The sequence below is a fragment of the Aotus nancymaae genome, unplaced genomic scaffold (assembly GCF_030222135.1).
Source record: "Aotus nancymaae isolate 86718 unplaced genomic scaffold, 86718_ANA_hifiasm-v0.15.2.pri h1tg000089l, whole genome shotgun sequence".
Classification (NCBI taxonomy): domain Eukaryota; kingdom Metazoa; phylum Chordata; class Mammalia; order Primates; family Aotidae; genus Aotus; species Aotus nancymaae.
The window spans coordinates 529,643-549,412 of NW_026988504.1; the positions used below are offsets into that span (position 1 = coordinate 529,643).

Consider the following 19,770-nt stretch of genomic DNA (forward strand, 5'->3'; position numbering starts at 1 on the left):
AGCCTGTAATCCCAGCATTTTGGGAGGCCGAAGCGGGTGGATCACCCGAGGTCAGGAATTTGAGACCAGCTTGGCCAACAAGGTGAAAACTTGTCTTTAAAAAAAAAAAAAAAAGGTAAAAAAAAATTTAAAAAAGAAAAAAAAAATGAAAGAAGTAACAGTTGGGTCAGGCATGGTGGCTCAGGCCTGTAAGCCTAGCACTCGGGAAGCTGAGGAGGGAGGACTGCTTGAGCTCAGGAGTTTGAGACCAGCCTGGGTAACATGGCAAAACCTCGTCTCTACTAAAAATACAAAAATTAGCTAGGTGTGGTGGTTCACGCCTGTAGTTCCAGCTACTCAAGAGGCTGAGATGGGAAGATTGTTTGAACCTGGGAGTTTGAGGCTGCAGTGAGCTAGGATCACGCCACCGCACTCCAGCCTAGAAGACAGAGCAAGACCCTGTCTCTAAAAACAACAAAACAAAAACACTAGCTGTACCTGTTTATTGTCACAAAATATTACAAAAGTTTTTCAGCAAACAACTAAGATAAATATTGAATTACAATAAATAAAGGAAATATACAATCTTGTACATTATTGAAAGCACTGAAAGTTTATTCAAATTTTTATGCAAAGCGATTTATTAGCATCAATGTCATTCATGAAATATTTCTCATCACTACAATACTGAAGGAGGGAAAAATATTCGCTCAGTGTGTAAAGTCGCAAAGGAATGACAACTTAGCAAGCTTTAGAAAATGACAGAGAAGACGGGGTAATGATAGAAGCAAGTAAGCCTCCTGGATTTACCCAAGGACACCCTAAGGCCGGCAGCTTGGTCACTCCCAGAATCGGTTTACAGACCTGCTCAGCCTGCAGCAGCGTCCAGGGATCATGCAGGAAGAAGAGGAATGTGCCTGATTTTGGAACTGGTCATTTTAAGCAGCTTTTAGTAACATGGTTTCATGTCTAGACCCAAGTCTCGCCAACCAAGAAGCATCAACATGAACAGCTCCGAGATGTTCCTGCACAGGAGAGCTGGGAGGAGATGGCGGGAAGGCGCCCTCCGAGGAGCAGTCAGTGCCCGGGCGCGCTGACCACCTCGTTTCTACACAGGAGAGCAGGGAGGAGGTGGCAGAAAGGCGCCCTCTGAGCAGCAGTGCCCGGGCGCGCTGACCACCTCCCCACACACTGGATCCTCCCCGGCACCCACCTGAGATCACTTACGGTCTCTCCACCTCGGAGCGGCAGTGTGGCTCAGAGCCACCTTGCTTCATCCATTCCTCGGTTCATACCCTGCCTCTAGCATGGCTCCGTCTACCTATAAACCCCCACAAAGTTGTAATGACAAAACCTTTCTTCGGAGATATTCTACACTTTGCAAGGCTTGGAAATAAGCTACTGAGTTGGTCTTAAGCTACTCTGGCCATGTGAAGAAACAAGAGTTTCTCCTAAAGAGGACTGGAGAAACCTCCGAGGCCTCCTCCAGAGCAAAGCACACTCACTTGACGAGATTCCTCATGATGCTCAGGGAGGATCCTCTGTACCCCGATCCAAAATGATTCCAGTGGTTCAAGTAGTGAAAGAGCTGATACAACTGAAGGCGCTTCTCGAATCCTGGGGCCCTGGGGATTTTACCGTGGTAGGCGGAATAAAAGGAGTTGCTAAAGCCCCCAAACATGCCGGCGATGGCCAGCTCATATTCCGAGTGGCCATAGAAAGAAGCTGGGTCAAAAATGACCGGCCCGGAGTCATCCTCTGCTACATTTCCGCCCCAGAGGTCTCCGTGGAGTAAAGCTGGGGTGATCTCCAGGTCGCGGAACAGGTCAGGGATCTTTAACTGCAGGGAGGAAAATGGAGCTTCAGCCAACTGATCACGGCGTGCATGAGGGGTGCTGAGGCTTCCCTAGGCACCGCTCCACACACCCGCCCCCACCTCCCACCCAGAACCAGACTCCGAGGCAGCCTCACATGCCTTGGCGCCTCCCCACCTCAGGCGAGTGGGGCGTGTGGCAGGTGTTGGGGCGTGCGGTGGGGCCCCGCTCACCTGCAGAGCAGACCAAAGCTGGAGGGCCTCCCTGTCCCCAGACTCCTTCTCCACCATGTCCATCTGGGGTTGAATGCGCTGCCTGGCAAAGAACACAACCCAGTCCTCCTGCCAGTCATTCACCTGCACAGTAACAGCAAAGCTGAAAGCAGAGTTCACTGGGAAATGCCAGGACTCGGGGAGAGCTCGGCTACCCAGAAGCAACTAAGTGGAGGGCTCCAGGGGCAGCACGTGGAAGGGGTGGCAGTCACAGCAGGCTGGGGGGTAACCACATCCCAGGGGAGCCAGAGTCTCACAGACACACGAGGCTTGGGGGAAACACATCCCGGGGGAACCGGAGTCTCAGAGACACAGGAGGCTGGGGGGAACCACATCCCGGGGGAACCGGAGTCTCACGGACATGCTGAGACCTCAGATCCTATCCCAAGAGCAGTAGGAAGCATGCGGATGCTTCACGATCCACTCAGTAGCCTTCCAAGAACGAAGTCTTCTAGAACATTTCCTCCCTCCCTCCCTTTCTTCCTTTTTTTTCTTTCTCTCTCTCTCTTTTTGTGAGACAAGGTCTTGCTCTATCACCCAGGCTGGAATGCAGTGGCACGATCACAGCTCACTGTAGCCTTGAACTCCCAGGCTTAAGCATCTCCGCCTCCCAAGTAGCTGGAACTACAGGCACACAACTGCTTATTTTGTGTAGTTTTACTAGAGAGGGGGTCTCAAACTCCCAGGCTCAAGCAATCCTCCCACCTTAGCCTCCCAAAGTGCTGGGATTACAGGCATCAGCCACCAGGGCTTTTTAAGTTGTTTTTATTATATTTTATTATTATTTTTTGAAATGGAGTCTCACTCTGTCACCAGGTTGGAGTGCAGTGGCACAATCTCAGCTCACTGCAACCTCTGACTCCTGGGTTCAAGGGATTCTCCTGCCTCAGCCTCTTGAGTAGCTGGGACTACAGGCACGTGCCCCCATGCCTGGCTCATTTTTGTATTTTTAGTAGAGACGGGGTTTCGCCATGCTGGCCAGGATGGTCTGGATCTCTTATGATCTGCCCACCTTGGCCTCCCAAAGCGCTGGGATTACAGGTATGAGCCACCGTGCCCAGCCTCACTTTTTTATTTAAAATAAAAAATTGGGGTTTTTTTTGCTGCTAAAGCAAGTGGCTAACATTTCCTCTTAATTTGCACTCACAGTGAAGTACAAAGGCCAGAGCTGGCTGACCTGCCTGACCCCAGGACTCACTTCTGACATCTGCTCAGACAGCCCCTCCCCAGACAGTGATGATGGGAGGCCACATGGAACCCTGCTGAGAAGGACCCCGAGAGAGGACTCACCACCCGGGGGGAAGCGAGACACACACACAAGGCTGGAGTAGCACATGGCGCAGTCACGGTGCCAGCATCATGCATCGCACACAGTCATGCACCCAAGTGTGTGCACACACATGTATACATATGCACACACACAGTGTGAGGACAGCCACGACAGGAAGGGGCAGACCTGGCTACAAAACCCCCCGGAGCAGGCAGGACCAGAGCGTGCCACTCCTGGCCCCTCGGCAGGTTTCTGGACAACCTCCTACATTTCCAAGTCTTTCTACTGCCCCCGTGCCCGCCAGCAAACCCCAGAAAGTTTTCTAGGTCATCTGTATCCCCCTCCCGAGGAGCCACCCCCCTGTCCACTCCACACGTGCTGGGCATCAAGCAGAATTTCCCAGGCTGAAACGCGGAAGGAAGCAACCGTAAAATCATACAACCGAAAGTTACAAACCCTTGTCATTCCACTCTCCTTGACAGTTTAGTATATCTAAAGAAAACATTTGTTACAGTCCCTCATTTTTACCCACCTTGAAATTCCGCATCTAACTTGCTGGTCCTCCTTGGTGTCTTCATGCTTACCTAGCACATTAGGTGGGTCAACCTCATGTCAACCTCTTAAACATCAGCAAACAAAAAATGGTGCAAATACTTTTACTAAAGCTCACAAAAAAAGGAAGGGGGTGTGCCTCCCACCCTGTGTCTGAACAGCTGACCTGACTGTGAAATAGAAGCAAATGCCATACACTCACCTGGGGAAGATATCCACAGCACGTCACCACGTCAAATCCAAACCGGTCCACAAAGGGCCGTTCCTCCTGCCCACCTCCTCTCCCTTGCAGGCAAAAGAAAAAAAAGAAGGAAAATGAGTTAGTTCCAAGGGATCCCGGCCCCCACTCTCGAAACTGAGTCACCTTCAGACACAACCTCAGTGAGTTCCTACGAGCTTATGCCCCCGCCAGAGACAAACAGGGCCTGGGTCTCCACCAACCCACAGAACACCCCAAACAGGGCCTGCTCCAGCACATGTTGGCATCAAAGACACTAGCTGCTCTAGACACGGACAGGACAGGGAGCCCACAGGCACCTCTCGGGGGACCTGTCTCACATCCCAACAGGACACATGGGGGCGAGTGGGAGGACCACACACTGTCAGGAAAAAAAAAAAGAGGAAGACCCTCTTAAAGAGGAAAAAGATACTTTGGGAGACTGAGGTGGGCAGATCACCTGAGGTCAGGAGTTTGAGACCAATCTGGCCCAACATGGTGAAATCCCATCTCTACTGAACATATAAAAATTAGCTGGGTGTGGTGGCAGGCGCCTATAATCCCAGCTACTCGGGAGGCTAAGGCAGGAGAATCACTTGAACTCAGGAGGCAAAGGTTGCAGTGAGCCGAGATCACGCCATTGCACTCCAGCCTGGGCAACAAGAGTGAAACTCCGTCTCAAAAAATAAAAAATATAAAAAATAAAAAACAGGCTGGGCGCGGTGGCTCACACCTGCAATCCCAGCACTTTGGGAGGCCAAGGCAGGCGGAGGTTGCAGTGAGCCAAGATTACACCATTGCACTCTAGCCTAGGGGAAAAGAGCGAGACTTCCTCAAGAAAGAAAGAAAAGAAGAAAAGAGAAGATGAGAAGAGAAGAGAAAGAAAATAAAGAAGAAAAAGAATCTGCCCCCAATCCATCAGAAGGAATGGCTCTCAGTGGCAAATCTGCTGCCATATGTGCCAGATAGACTACTGTGCTTTGAAATAATCTCAGGCTGGGCACGGTGGTTCGTGCTTGAATCCCAGCACTTTGGGAGGCTGAGGTGGGTGGATCCCCTGAGGTCAGGAGTTCAAGACCAGCCTGGCCAACATAGTGAAACACCATCTCTACTTAGCTGGCCTGGTGGCGGGTACCTGTAATCCCAGCTACTCGGGAGGCCAAGGCAGGAAAATCGCTTAAAACCAAGAGGCGGAGGTGGCAGTGAGCCAAGATCACGCCCCTGCAATCCAGCCTGGCAGTAAGAGCAAAACTCCGTCTCAGAAAAAAAGAAATCATCTCACTCCTCTGCAGTCTCCCTAACTCAAGGGAAATCCCAATGGACTAAACTCCCTGAGATTAGAAGGGACAGGACGGGGAACCTGGGGGCCTCTCAGTGGATGTCACCAGACAGGTGGCCTGAGGGGTGCCCGTCATGGACCCTCACAGAACAGCCTGTCTAGTCGCATGCCTCATACAGTAGATCCTTAGTCATCTGCTCTGATTGGCAGCTCGTCTGCCTCACATTTCCACATGGGCTGCACAGATTCTGGATGTCAGCAGGTTAAAATATCGGAAAATTCCCCCAATCCTGACAGCACGTTACACTCTAGAAAGGTCAGACAGGACGGCTGTAATTCTGAGCCTGAAGTGTGACTGTTTTACAAGGAGAGACCCTGTGCTTAAAGGTCTTGCTCTTTAAACATAGCCAGAGGACCTCTGCTTAGACTCATCTGGGGAAGGAGAGGTAAAAGCAACTGTCACGCCAGGGGAGGTCTCATATCCAGCAAACGTTTTCTGTGTTTCGAATGCATTTAGGACACACACTCATCACATCCACAGTGTTCAGTGCACTGTGAGATGCGGCTCAGGGCTGACATTCCTTTGCTCTGGCATCATCACGTCTGACCCTCCCACGGCCGCTGCACGGCCCCACCTCTGAGCCCACACTGGCTCAACGTTCTCCTCTAAGCAGGAGCACCACAGCCTGCGCAGCACCATACCCACTGTGCCCGCCTCTTTCAGGAGCGTCTTTCCATGCTTCTTGTTCTCAAGGTGTAAATCGGCCAGCTGGGCTCCAAGCTTTGCAGCATGACTGTCAAATCAAAAGGCAGCAACTAAACGGATGACACGCAGAAAGGCGAGACACACCCACCACTCAGTCTCAGGGCACATCAAGAGGGGGCAAACTTTTAATTTATTTTTTTGAGACAGAGTTTCACTCTGTCGCTCAGGCTGGAGTGCAGTGGCACGATCTCAGCTCACTGCAACCTCTGCCTCCTGGGTTTAAGTGATTCTCCTGCCTCAGCCTCCCGAGTAGCTGGGACTACAGGTGTGCACCACCATGCCCGATTAATTTTTGTATTTTTTTTAGTAGAGACAGAGTTCCACAATATTGGACAGGCTGGTCTCGAACTCTTGACCTCATGATCCATCTGCCTCAGCCTCCCAAAGTGCTGGCATTACAGGCATGAGCCACCGCACCTAGCCTGTTTTTTTTGTTTGTTTTAGTGTGATGGAGTCTCGCTCCACAGGCCAGGCTAGAGTGCAGTGGTGCGATCTTGGCTCACTGTAACTTCCGCCTCCTGGGTTCAAGCCATTCTCCTGCCTAGGCCTCCCGAGTAGCTGAGACTATAGGTGTGCACCACCACGCCAAGCTAATTTTTGTATTTTTAGTAGACACAGGCTTTCACCATGTTTCTCAATCTCTTGAACTCATGATCCACCCACCTCAGCCTCCCAAAGTGTTGGGATTACAGGCATAAGCCACCATGCCCAGCCAAACATTCTGGTTTTCTTTGAGACAGAGTCTCGCTCTGTTGCCCAGGCTGGAGTGCAGTGGCATGATCTCAGCTCACTACAACCTCCACCTCCAGAGTTCAAATCATTCTCCTGCCTCAGCCTCCAGAGTAGCTGGGATTACAAGCACCCACCACCACGCCTGGATAATTTTTTGTATTTTTAGTAGAGGTGGGGTTTTACTGTGTTGCCCAGGCTGGTCTCAAACTGCTGACCTCAAGTGATCTGCCTGCCTCAGCCTCCCAAAGTGCTGGGATTACAGGGGTGAGCCACCGTGCCCAGCCAGTAGGTTGAACATTTTGAGGACAGAAAGTCAGCTCTGGTGAAGCATGAGGGGGATAAAGGTGCTGATTATTTGACAATCTTTCCCAGCCTCATTCAAGTTTGCAGCAGGGTTTTTTGTTTTTGAGTCTGAGTCTCACTCTATTACGCAGGCTAGGCTGCAGTGGCGTGATCTCAGCTCACTGCAACCTCTGCCTCCCGGGTTCAAGCGATTCTCACGCCTCAGCCTCCCGAGTAGCTGGGACTACAGGGGAGCACCACCATGCCCAGCTAATTTTTTATTTTTACTAGAGACAGGTTTCACAATGTTGCCCACGTTGGTCTCAAACTTCTGACCTCAAGTGATTCACCTGCTTCGGCCACCCAAAGTGCTGGGATTACAGGCATGAGCCACAGCACCTGGCCCACAGCAGGGTCTTTGGTCAGTATCTCACTTTGGGAGATTCCTATTGCTACTGCCCTTGGTTGCAGGAAGTGCCTGCTGTTCATTCTGCAGAACTCATGATATGTGGAGTCATGGGGTTCTTGGAGTCATGGGGTTCTTTGCGTCACATTCCTCAAAATGGTGCCCCCATTACAAGCTTAAGTTATCAGAGAACCACTTGGTGTAAAATAAAGCCAGCCGAGGATGGTGTGAAGACGCGCCAGCTCAGATAATAAAGCCAGCGGGGGTCGGAGGGGTGGTGTGAAGACCCACCTGCTCAGATGCCTCATGTCCACGTGCTCCATCACCAGCACGCTTCCGCCGCCTGGGGCATCCAGAACCTTGATGGGCTTGGGCACTCTTACTGTGTTTGTTTTCAGGATGGCAGTTAAACTTGCCATCTCACCTTCAAACATTCTTCTGGCCTGTCAGAAAAATAACAGAATCGGGGGAAATGGAGGGAGGCAAGGTTAGTCCTGGAAAGGTTCTGTAGAGATGTTTTCCTCTAGCATTACAACTTCACACCAAAGCTGTCCTGACTGAGGATTCCATATACACGGACAGTGTTTTCAAAGGCACTTCTCCACAGGATAGGCTGCAGGGTCAGACGCCATACCGGAAGAAGAGGGCTTGTGCTTTCTGGTATTGGACTATATTCCTATAGTGCTATGGCTGATTCGGAGGTTCTCCGGAGAGAGGAAAGTCGAAGGCACTAATCCACTAAGATCTGGCAAACAGCGGACTGTGAATGTGGGTTACCGGTCAGTATCCTCATACAACACCTCAACTCCAGTCCTGTTCCACCTATAGGACACATGCTCATCTGGCCTCTCAGGTGCAGGCAGCACCCTGACTGCGTATGCCGGTGACCTGGCGTCACTTTTTACCTGAACAGACCACCAAGTCCTATGCTACCTCCTGCCTAGCACTGAAAACCACCTCATCTTGAGACGTGCTTTCCATCTGACTCCCCAGGACTACAGCGAGCCCTCCCCAGGACTACAGGGGTCCCCTTGCTCACCACACGGCAGTGATCCCTAAAGAAGAGGTCAGGGCCAGCGGCCTTTCCTTTCCTCCTGCTCCACACACCACTGCCCTGCCAGCTTCCCCATCCTCACCTGGGGCTCCACCCTTACACACAGACACACACACATGACATACAGACACAGATACACCATACACACAGACACGCACAGACATAACATACACAACGTACATACAGACACACACACACGACATACAGACACGGATACACCATACACACAGACACGCACAGACATAACATGCACAACGTACAGACACACACACACGACATACAGACACAGATACACCATACACACAGACACAACATACACACACACACACACAACATACACACACACTCTCCTCGTGCTCCCGTCTTCCAGCTTTCTTCAGCCTCCTTTCAGTTCTTAGAGTCCCTACCTCCTCAGCCTCAGAGCCCCACCACTGCTGCCATGTCACCACTGCTTGGAACATTTTTTTGTTTTGTTTTGTTTTTTTGAGACAGAGTCTTACTCTGTCACCAGGCTGGAGTGCAGTGGTGCAATCTCAGCTCACTGCAACCTCCACCTCACCTCTGGAGTTCAAGTGATTCTCCTGCCTCAGCCTCTGGAGTAGCTAAGATTATAGGCGCGCGTCAGCACGCCTGGCTAATTTTTGTGTTTTTAGTAGACACGGCATTTAGCCATGTTGGCCAGACTGTTCTTGAACTCCTGAGCTCAGGTGATCTGCCCGCCTCAGCCTCCCAAAGTGCTGGGATTACAGGCGTCAGCCACCGTGCCTGGCTGGATCACTCTTCCTCCATCTTTCGCCACGTCAGTGCCTTCCAAGCCACCCTTCAGATTTCAACTTTGTATCTGTTTCCATGTCTCAAAGAAATCCTCCCTAACTTCCCATATTAGGTAATTCTTCCCCTTTAAAATACCTTCTTTCTTTTGAAGGAAAATTGCCACTGAAGAACACGTAGAAAAGTGCACAACTCCAAAGAGTCCAACTCAATACGTTCCTACGGTGTGAGCAGCGCCCAGATCAAGGCTCCGGATTCACTGCAATCCAAGACACCTCTTCTCTCCATCACCCACCATCCTGTTCCCCAAAGGCAACCTCTATCCTGACTTTCCACAGCATAGGTGTTTTTTGTTTGTTTGTTTGTTTTTTGTTTTTTTGAGATAGTGTCCTACTCTGTTGCCCAGGCTGGGGTGCAGTGGTGTGATCTCAGCTCACCACAACCTTCACCTCTCAGGTTCAAGCGATTCTCCTGCCTCGGCCTCCCGAGTAGCTGGGACTACAGGCGCACGCCACCACGCCCAGCTAATTTTCTTTATTTTTAGTAAAGATGGGGTTTCACCGTGTTAGCCAGGATGGTCTCGATCTCCTGACCTCGTGATTCATCTGCCTCACCCTCCAAAGTGCTGGGATTACAGGCATGAGCCACCGTGCCCGGCCCTCCACAACAGAGAGATATTTTGCCTACTTCGTCATTATTCTGCACCGAGTCCCGTGGTCTCTGGGGTGTGGCCGAGGTATGCTGCTCTATTCACTCACTCTACCGCTCACAGACACCCACAAGCAGAGCTGCCTCTGACATCCTCCTACTCATTCTCACGACCACTGACTCTATGGCCTGGGGCAGCAGCTTCAGCCCACTGTGCCTCAGCTTCATCTGCAAAACGGAGCCAGGAACGGTACCAGTTTCACAGGCTGGCGTCAGCTGAGTCAGCAACTAACTTCCACAGTCCCTTCTGGGTTGTTTTAGTTTGGTTTTTGGATTTTGTCTGGACAGGGTCTCACTCTTTCACCCAGGCTGGAGTGCAGTGGTGTGACCATAGCTCACCGCAGTCTCAAATTCCTGGGCTCAAGAGATCCTCTTGCCTTAGCCCCCTGAGTAGCTACAACTACAGGCACACAATGCCACCAGGCCTGGCTAATTATTTTTTCCCTTTTTTGAGACAGTCTCGGTCTGTTGCCCAGCCTGCAGTGCAAGGAACGATCTCTCTCAGCTCACTGCAACCTCCACCTCCCAGGTTCAAGCGATTCTCCTACCTCAGCCTCACAAGTAGCTGGGATTACAGGTGCCTGCCACCAACCCTGGCTAACTTTCGTATTTTTAGTAGAGACAAGGTTTCATCATGTTGGCCAGGCTGGTCTCGAACTCCTAACCTCAGGTGATCCGCCCGCCTCAGCCTCCCAAAGTGCTGGAATTACAGTGGCAGCATGAGCCACTGTGCCTGGCCTCCTCTGATTATTCTTATCTGTCCTTTGCATCCTGGGTAACTGGTTTCCTCTCATACTCCTCCCTTAAGTTAATCTTTTGTACCTCTACATCCCAACTTATGCTTAATTTTATTTTGGGGCTACTCTAGAGTATCAGTGTTCTTAGCTTTAGCTAGAAACTTAGGGCCACATACAAGTGGGTATTTCTGTGGAGGAGCTTAGCCGCTAGCTGGTTCACAGACCCTCCTTCCCCTCTCTCTGCATTTTGTTTGTCGTGTTCCTCCTTATTTTCTCCCCGACGAGTACTCTGGTAAAGTACAGCCAGGACCCAGCTTTCCCTTCCTTTTCTAAAGACGATGCTTCGAAAATTATGCTTACAAAGTGATTATCTTCCTTCTCACTAACTTGGTCTGTCTTAGGGAGTGATATTAATATTATAAAGTGTTCAGAATGGACTGTGGGCTGGATGAGGTGGCTCCACGCCTGTAATCCCAGCACTTTGGGAGGCTGAGGCAGATGGGATTGCTTGAGGCAAAAATTTGGGATCAGCCTGGGCAACACAGTGAGACCCTGTGTCTACGAAAAATGTAAAAATACCCAGGCATGGGCCGGGCGCGGTGTCTCACGCCCGTTATCCCGGCACTTCAGGAGGCTGAGGCGGGCGGATCACGTCAGGTCAGGAGTTCAAGACCAGCCTGGCCAACATGGTGAAACCGCGTCTCCACTAAATGTGTGAATCAGCTGAGCGTGGTGGCGCGCGCCTGCGATCCCAGCTACTCGGGAGGCTGCGGCAGAAGAATCGCTCGCACCCGGGAGGCGGAGGTGGACAGACCGCAGCACTGACTCGCCTGGGACACAGCGAGGCTCAAAACACACGCACGGCTGACGCATTCCCGGGAAAACCCCGCGCAGGGTGACACGCGACTGATCTCCCAGAACGAAGGTCCGAAGGGGAAGAACATCCGTGCTCCGGAGTCCAATGACCCCACATCACGGGGGCGGGGTTCGGTCCCGGCAAGAAAACGGGTCAGCAGGAGGAGGGTTCCGAGGAGGCAGAGCGTGCCAGGCCGCGGGGGCACCTGCAGCGCCGCCGGCCGGGACGACCCCAAGCGGCCAGCAGCGCGGGGCACGAACCCCGGGCGCGCGACTGCCGCAGCCAGACCCGCCCGGCGTCCCGCGGGACCCCGAGAGAACGTTCACGGGCGGCAGGAGTGGGGCGGCCGCGCCCCGCGCCCCTCCCCGGACGGAGCCGGGTCCCCAGGCCCGCCCGACGCGCGGCCTCACCTCCGCCTTGGAGTTCACTTTGACGAATATTCGTCCTCGGTCCGTGTCGTAGCTCCGGCCCTGGCTGATGCATCCGCCACCCGTGTGGCCCGTGGCCCTGACAGAGCCGCAGCCCAGCTCGCGCCTCAGCAGCTCCTCCATGTTCACGCCGCGGCCGCGGACCCGCCCCGGGCCTGGCAGAGGCGCGGGAGACGGCGGCGGAGCGGGCAGACGATAGTCCGCGCTGGGATTGGGCGACGGGCGGGCGGGGGCGGGGCCTGGCTGCAGAAACGAGCGCTGGGACTGGGTGAAAACCGGGCAGGAGCAGAGAGTAGCCGCAAAGACGAGCACAGGGATTGGGTGGCGCGAAGGGGCGGGGCCTGGCCTCAAGGATGAGCGCGGGATTGAGTGGCGGGAAGGGGTAGGGCCGGGAAGCAGGCAGGCGCAGGGAATTGGGTGGGGGGTGAGATGACGTTGGCGGGGCGGGGTCTCGCCGCGCACGGGGTCGCTCGGCGTGCACCAGCGCTCCGACCGCGGCGGTTTGGACTCAACTCTCCTGCAGAAAACAAGGGGAAATGCTGATGGAAGTAGTTAAAGTATGTTTTGTAAAGCGCTGACCCAGTAGCAAGGGACTTCAGCCCAAGGTCTGAGTAACCGGAGCCCGGAATGTGAAGACTCCGAGGAACGGAGCTCCTGCCGTGGGGCGTGGCGGGGCTGGGGCGCACGCGCAGTGGACGCGGCCGTGAACTTGGGCCCGGTAGTGGCGGGGCCGGGGCGCACGCGCGGTGGAGGCGCCCGTGAACCTGGGCCCGGCAGTGGCGGGGCCGGGGCGCACGCGCGGTGGAGGCGCCCGTGAGCCTGGGCGCGGCAGTGGCGGGGCCGGGGCGCACGCGCGGTGGAGGCGCCCGTGAACCTGGGCGCGGCAGTGGCGGGCTGGGGCGCACGCGCGGTGGAGGTCCCCGTGAGCCTGGGCGCGGCAGTGGCGGGCTGCGGCGCACGCGCGGTGGAGGTCCCCGTGAGCCTGGGCGCGGCAGTGGCGGGGCTGGGGCGCACGCGCGGTGGAGGTCCCCGTGAGCCTGGGCGCGGCAGTGGCGGAGCTGGGGCGCACGCGCAGTGGAGGCGCCCGTGAACCTGGGCGCGGCAGTGGCGGGGCCGGGGCGCACGCGCGGTGGAGGCGCCCGTGAACCTGGGCGCGGCAGTGGCGGGCTGGGGCGCACGCGCGGTGGAGGTCCCCGTGAGCCTGGGCGCGGCAGTGGCGGGCTGCGGCGCACGCGCGGTGGAGGTCCCCGTGAGCCTGGGCGCGGCAGTGGCGGGGCTGGGGCGCACGCGCGGTGGAGGTCCCCGTGAGCCTGGGCGCGGCAGTGGCGGGCTGGGGCGCACGCGCAGTGGAGGCGCCCGTGAACCTGGGCCCGGCAGCCCTGCTGTTACGGCTGACATCAGCTGCCAGTTCCTAGAAACCGGGCAAGGCGTGATTCTGGTGGGTCCTGCCGAGGGTCACAGCACTGGCTTCCCTGATGTAAGGCCTTCCGACCTGGGCCGAGCCAGGCTCCCGGAGTCCCGGGGTCTCCCGCTCAGACTTCGCAGCCTCCGTAACCGCGAACGTCGGTTCCCCGTCAGTCTACTGTTCCGCGCCGATGCGTGTACCCTGCTGCTTCTGTCTCTCTGCAGAACCCTGATACAGCTATGCTCTCAACACGGGATGAACTACAAAAAAGGAACTCTCCCAGGAGACCCTGAGGTTTCATCCCTCAGCAAAGGATGGCGCTGTTCATAGAAATCATTCCCATGGTCCGCCCTTGCGTGGATTTGCAACCCAACTTATTACCTACAGTGAACAAAAAATTCGAGTATTTATTTTAGTCTAAAGCAAATAGGAAATGTCGCTTCCCCGGACATGGAGAGAAGCGAACACAAATTCTCTCCTGAGGCTGGGCGGGCTGGCTCACGCCTGTGATCCCAGCACTTTGGGAGGCTGAGGCGGGTGAATCACCTGAGGTCAGGAGTTTGAGACCAGCCTGGCCAACATGGTGAAACCCCATCTCTACTAAAAATACAAAAATTAGCCGGGTGCAGTGGTGCACACCTGTAATCCCAGCTACTTGGGAGTCTGAGGTAGGAGAATCGTTTGAACCCAGTAGGCGGAGGTTGCAGTGAGCTGACATCAACCCACTGCACTCCAGCCTGAGAGACAGAGCAAGACTCCATCTCAAAAAAAAAAGAGAGAATGTTCAAAGCAGTGCGACTCATCATAGCCTCAAGAATGTAAATCAGGCCAGTCATGGTGGCTTACACCTGTAATCCTAGCACTTTGGGAGGCAGGTGCATCACCTGAAGTCTGGAGTTCAAGACCAACCTGGCCAACATGGAGAAACCCCATCTCTACTAAAAATACAAAAATTAGCTGGGCGCCTGTAATCCCAGCTACTTGGGAGGTTAAGGCAGGAGAATCGTTGAACCCAGGAGGCAGAAGTTTCAGTGAGCCAAGGTTATACCACTGTACTCCAGCCTGGGTGACAGAGCAAAACTCCATCTCAGAAAGTATATATAAACAAATCACCTGTGGTGAGCACACCCTATAGTCACCCCAAGGAGGGAACATCCAGCACGTGCTCCTCCAGTGCAGGCGGGGCTGTGCCTTGCGTCTGAAGATGGCAAAGGTCAACACGCCTGGAATGGTACTGTTGCATGAGACTCTGCATTAGCCGTCCAGATGAGAGGTTTTCCTGCTGCCTTTTTTTTTTTTTTTTTTTGAGATGGAGTTTCCTCTTCTTGCCCAGGTTGGAGTGCAGTGGTGCAACCTTGGCTGACTGCAACCTCTGCCTCCTGGGTTCAAGAGATTCTCCTGCCTCAGCCTCCCGAATAGCTGGGATTACAGCTGTTCACCACCACATCTGGCTAATTTTGTATTTTTAGTAGAGACAGGGTTTCTTCATGTTGGTTAGGCTGGTCTCGAACTCCCAACCTCAGGTGATCCGCCCACCTCAGCCTCCCAAAGTGCTGAGATAACAGGTGTGAGCCACCGCGCCCGGCTCCTGCTGCCTTTGAAGCGGGAAACAGCCATGCTATGAACTGGAGCCAGAGCAGCCTCTCAGCAGGGAATGGAGGCTTCCTCTGGGACTCGAGTGTGCACCCAGCCAACAGCCAATAGGATGCCGGGGCCCTCAAGCTCACAAACACAGGAAAATGAATTCAGCCAACAATCCGCATCACCTCAGAAGTAGATTCTTTCCTAGGGCTGCCAGATGAGAACACAGCCCAGCCAACACCTGGAGGGTAGCCAAGCCATGCCCAGCTCTGGGCAATGGAAACTGTGAGATGGTGACTGTTGCTATTTTAAGCTGCTAAGTTGTAGCAATTTGTTCTGCAACAGCAGAAAAACAATGTACAAAATATTCATCAACTATAGACTGGACCCTATTCATAAATGGATACAACCCAGCAGTGATAAAAACAAACTACAGTTATACTTAAAGACTTCTGTGTGCCACTGCCAGGCACGGTGGTCACGCCTGTGATCCCAGCACTTTGGGAGGCCGAGGCAGGTGGATCACGAGGTCAATAGATTGAAACCATCCTGGCCAACATGGTGAACCCCGTCTCCACTAAAAATACAAAAATAAGCTGGGCATGGTGGTGCGCACCTGTAGTCCCAGCTACTCAGGAGGCTGAGGCAGGACAATCGTTTGAATCTGAGAGCTGGAGGTTGCAGTGAGCCAAGATCACGCCACTGCACTCCAGCCTGGCAAGAGAGTGAGACTGGGCCTCAAAAAAAGAAGAGTTACATATGCCAATTACTGAAGAAAAACAACACATGCAGTGTAATTCCAAATTATGAAGTTAAAAACCTGACAAAATTCTAGTATTCAGGAGTCGTATTTGGCGGTAAATAAAGCAGAGCAAGCCCGTGGCTGTTGCAGGCTGCTGGGGCTGCCGTAGAAAGATACCGTCGACTGGGCGGCTTTCGAGACAGAAAGTTACTTCCCCAGTGCTGGAAGGAGGCTGAAAGTCCAAGGTCAAGGCGTTGTCAGGGCTGGATTCTGGGGAGGCCTCCCTTCCTGGCTTGCGGACAGCCCCCTTCTCACTGGGTCCTCACATGTCCTTTCCTCAGTGTGCAGGGGTTGAGGGAGAGACAGATATGGGGGCTCTTCCTCTTCTTATAGGTTAACACCAGTTCTACTGAATTAGAGCCCCGCGCTGCGCCCTCACATAACCTTCATTACCTCCCTAAAGGCCCTATCTCCAAATACAGTCGCAGTGGTGGTTCAGGCTTCAGCTTCAATTTTGCAGGACGTGGCTCAGGCCGTGACAGTGATTTCGCAAAAGGCAGGATGTGGTGGGCGTGGACGCTGTCGGCGCCTTGCCCACAGACCCTTGATTCCCAGGGCCAACCCAGGTGCCTCCAGGCTCTGGCTCCTGGGACTTGGAGAGGGTTTCCTCTGCTACTGGTGCCTGCGCGGTGCAGGGCAGGCGTGAAGTGCTGGCGCCGCCAGGAACAGCAGCCTCTGAGGCAAGTTCTGCCTCCAGAATCCCCCACGGGATTGAGGCCAAGGCAGCTACACAGCCTTCGTGGGCTTCCAGCCTCACTTCCGCGACCCCACGGGGCTCCCTGTGGTCACTCCCAGGTAAACTGCTCGCGCTTCTTCCTTATCTGCTGGTCGGAGGAAAGTGTTTGTCAGGGGCTGCAGGGAACGGCAGCCCTGGGGAGGCCCAGGGGAGGTCTCTGGAGCATCAGCCAGGTTGTATTTCTTGACCTGGGGAGGTGATTCAGGCCTCAAGTGTTCACTTTATAATTATTTATTAAATGGTACCTGTGTGTGTCTTCACACACTTTTCTGTGTGTACGCTGCATTTCACAATTTTAAAAAGCAAAAAAGAGGCCAGGTGCAGTGGCTCATGCCTGTCGCTCTGTCACCCAGGCTGGAGTGCAGTGGTGCAATCTCGGCTCACAGCAACCTCCGCCTCCTGGGTTCTGTGGGTAACCCACCTTCTGGGCACTGAGGAAGGAGAGCTAAGCAGACCCCTGGCACAATTAGTGCCTGAAGAATAACGTGCTGCTCGTTTATTTCCTTCTATATAATCCTTTTATATAATCATATCCTAGTTTGTAGTCGGAGGAGTGTTGAGAGTAGACGCAGTACAGAGCATGAACTACGGAAAAACAGCCATGCCAGGGCAAAAATCGATGGCCCAGGTGGTAGTGCCCCTGCCTGAAAGGGCATGCGCTACATGGCAGGTCAGCCCAGGCGGCAGCGTTCAGTATCGTAAAGATACCCGCTGTGTGGCAGGCTTGGAGCAAGGGTCACTCCTCCTGTAAGGGATTTGCAGTATTTTGCTTCCAATTCTCGTGGAAAGCTGGCCTCAGGCCGGCAATCCCACGAGAGTCCGAGGGCTTAAAACCCTTCCAGTATAATCGCGCCTCAGTGGCTGTGTCCCCTGTCAGCTCTCTGGCTACTGTGTGGACTCAAAGCATCCTCCTACAGAAAACCTTAGAAGCTGCCTGTCCCTAGGTAAGAGGTGTCGCACACTGCGCCCTCCTCGCTGCGCACGGCCCACCTCCTAGCCTAGGTGACCTAATGGGGGCGGGCCCCTTGTTCACTGCTCATGTGATTGTCGTGACCCCATCACTATCCTTGAGATGACCTCACTCACTACTTGCCCCCAACCTATACCTAATAAATACAGACGTGCCTGGACGCTCGGGGCCTCGCCTGTCTCCGTTCGTAAGTGGCGTTGCCCCCCCGCCCGCCTCGAGCCCAGCCGCACTTATCCAGTCCTTCGGTGTTTTGTCTCCTTATTTCTCGGATCCAGAGCCTCGGCACAGCGATAGGGGACACCCCACGACCCTAGTAGAGACGGGGTTTCACCATGTTGGCCAGTCTGGTCTTGAACCCCTGACCTCGTGATCTGCCCGCCTCAGTCTCCCAGTACTGGGATTACAGGAGTCAGCCACCACGCCCAGCCACAATATTCTGTCTCAAAAAAAAAAAAGCAGAAAAGAACAGATGAAAATCTACAAATCGTATTAGATAAACCAAAAGAATGGAGAGAATGAAAAGATACCCTAAAGACCGTGGGTGGGGGAGTCACTCCCTGCGCGTCCTCCACGTGGTCAGCCCTGTGGATGTGTGCATTTTTAGTCTGTGGTCTTAACCGTTCGGACATTTAACTGTGTCATGAACATGAACATTTTCATCAGAACTATATTATCACCATTAAGTTTTTGTTGAGAAAGTTTTTTTTTGGCTGGGCGCGGTGGCTCACGCCTGTAATCCCAGCACTTTGGGAGGCAGAGGCGGGTGGATCGCCTGAGGTCAGGAGTTCATGATTAGCCTGACCAACATAGTGAAACCCCGTCTCTAGTAAAAATATTTTTAAAAATTAGCCAGGCGTGGTAGCGGGCGCCTGTAATCCCAGCTACTCGGGAGGCTGAGGCAGGAGAATTGCTTGAACCTGGGAGGCAGAGGTTGCGATGAGCCGAGATTGTGCCATTGCACTCCAGCCTGGGCAAAAAGAGTGAGACTCCGTCTCAAAAAAAAAAAAAAGAGAAAAAAAAAGAAAGTTGTTTTTTTTTTCTGAGACAGTCTTGCTCTGTCACCCAGGCTGGAGTGCAGTGGTGCGATCTTGGCTCACTGCAACCTCTGCCTCTTGGGTTCAAGCAATTCTCCCACCTCAGCCGTCACTTCCGCGGAGTCCCACTTTCCTGACTCAAATGTAGAGCTGTCAGTTTCACCACGTGCTTTACACTAAAGATCATTTAAAAATCTGTGTTGAGGCCGGGTGCGGTGGCTCAAGCCTGTAATCCCAGCACTTTGGGAGGCCGAGGCGGGTGGATCACGAGGTCAAGAGATCGAGACCATCCTGGTCAACATGGTGAAACCCCGTCTCTACTAATACAAAAAATTAGCTGGGCACGGTGGCGCGTGCCTGTAATCCCAGCTACTCAGGAGGCTGAGGCAGGAGAATTGCCTGAACCCAGGAGGCGGAGATTGCGGTGAGCCGAGATCGCGCCATTGCGCTCCAGCCTGGGTATCAAGAGCGAAACTCCGTCTCAAAAAAAAAAAAAAAAAAAAAAATCTGTGTTGACTATTTGTAACTGGGATATGCGTTATTTATTAGAGAGACCAAGCGTTCGTGTGTTCACTATTTCATCCTGGAAGAGATATTCTGCGTGTTCTGCGTGTCTGAGCCTGTGGCCCCACACATCTGCGTGTTCTCAGCCTGTGGCCCCACACAGCTGCGTGTTCTGCATGTCTGAGCCTGTGGCCCCGTGTTCTGAGCCTGTGGCCCCTCACATCTGCGTGTTCTGCGTGTCTGAGCCTGTGGCCCCACACGTCTGCGTGTTCTCCGTGTTCTGCGTCTTGCATGTGCACCTGCACTGCAAACCTTCGCCCCAGCCTCCCGTTTTGCTGCAGCCTGCTCTGTCTTTCTTAGGCTTTCTGTTCCTGCAGCTTTTTCTTCTGCAAATGGGATTCTCTTCCTGGTGTCCTAAGGTCAACACCCCCAGTAATTCCCTCCACCTGAGGACGGCTCCATCTTGCTTCTCTGTCCACACCTGCCTTGTGCTTGGGTGCGTGTGCACACGTGGTGTCCGCGCCTCACCGTCCTCCTTGCTGCCAAGTCCCTGGGTCACTCTGCATAGGCCTGTGGCACCTACTGATGGCAGTGGCGGCCTGTCTGGAGCAGTCA

The 19,770-nt window shown here is 53.7% G+C and overlaps 1 protein-coding gene across 1 annotated transcript; it reads right to left on the reverse strand.

The window, feature by feature from the left end:
• Positions 1–467: 467 nt before the first annotated feature.
• On the reverse strand, positions 468–12,252 carry FN3KRP (fructosamine 3 kinase related protein). The gene is made up of 6 exons (XM_064369157.1): positions 12,106–12,252; positions 7,861–8,012; positions 6,086–6,177; positions 4,090–4,172; positions 2,027–2,149; positions 468–1,819 (listed from the first exon to the last, which is right to left on the reverse strand). Exons 1-6 carry the CDS (start codon positions 12,244–12,246, stop codon positions 1,481–1,483), a joined length of 930 nt encoding a protein of 309 aa, XP_064225227.1. The 5' UTR covers positions 12,247–12,252; the 3' UTR covers positions 468–1,480.
• Between the last annotated feature and the right edge of the window lie 7,518 nt (positions 12,253–19,770).

Bases quoted from the DNA above. Each gene is read 5' to 3' on its own strand.
- FN3KRP (XM_064369157.1), bottom strand. From the start codon at position 12,246: ATGGAGGAGCTGCTGAGGCGCGAGCTGGGCTGCGGCTCTGTCAGGGCC. The intron at 8,013-12,105 runs GTGAGGCCGCGC...TTTTTCTGACAG, and splicing joins AAGTGAACTCCAAGGCGGAG to GCCAGAAGAATGTTTGAAGG. The intron at 6,178-7,860 runs GTGGGTCTTCAC...TTGATTTGACAG, and splicing joins GACATGAGGCATCTGAGCAG to TCATGCTGCAAAGCTTGGAG.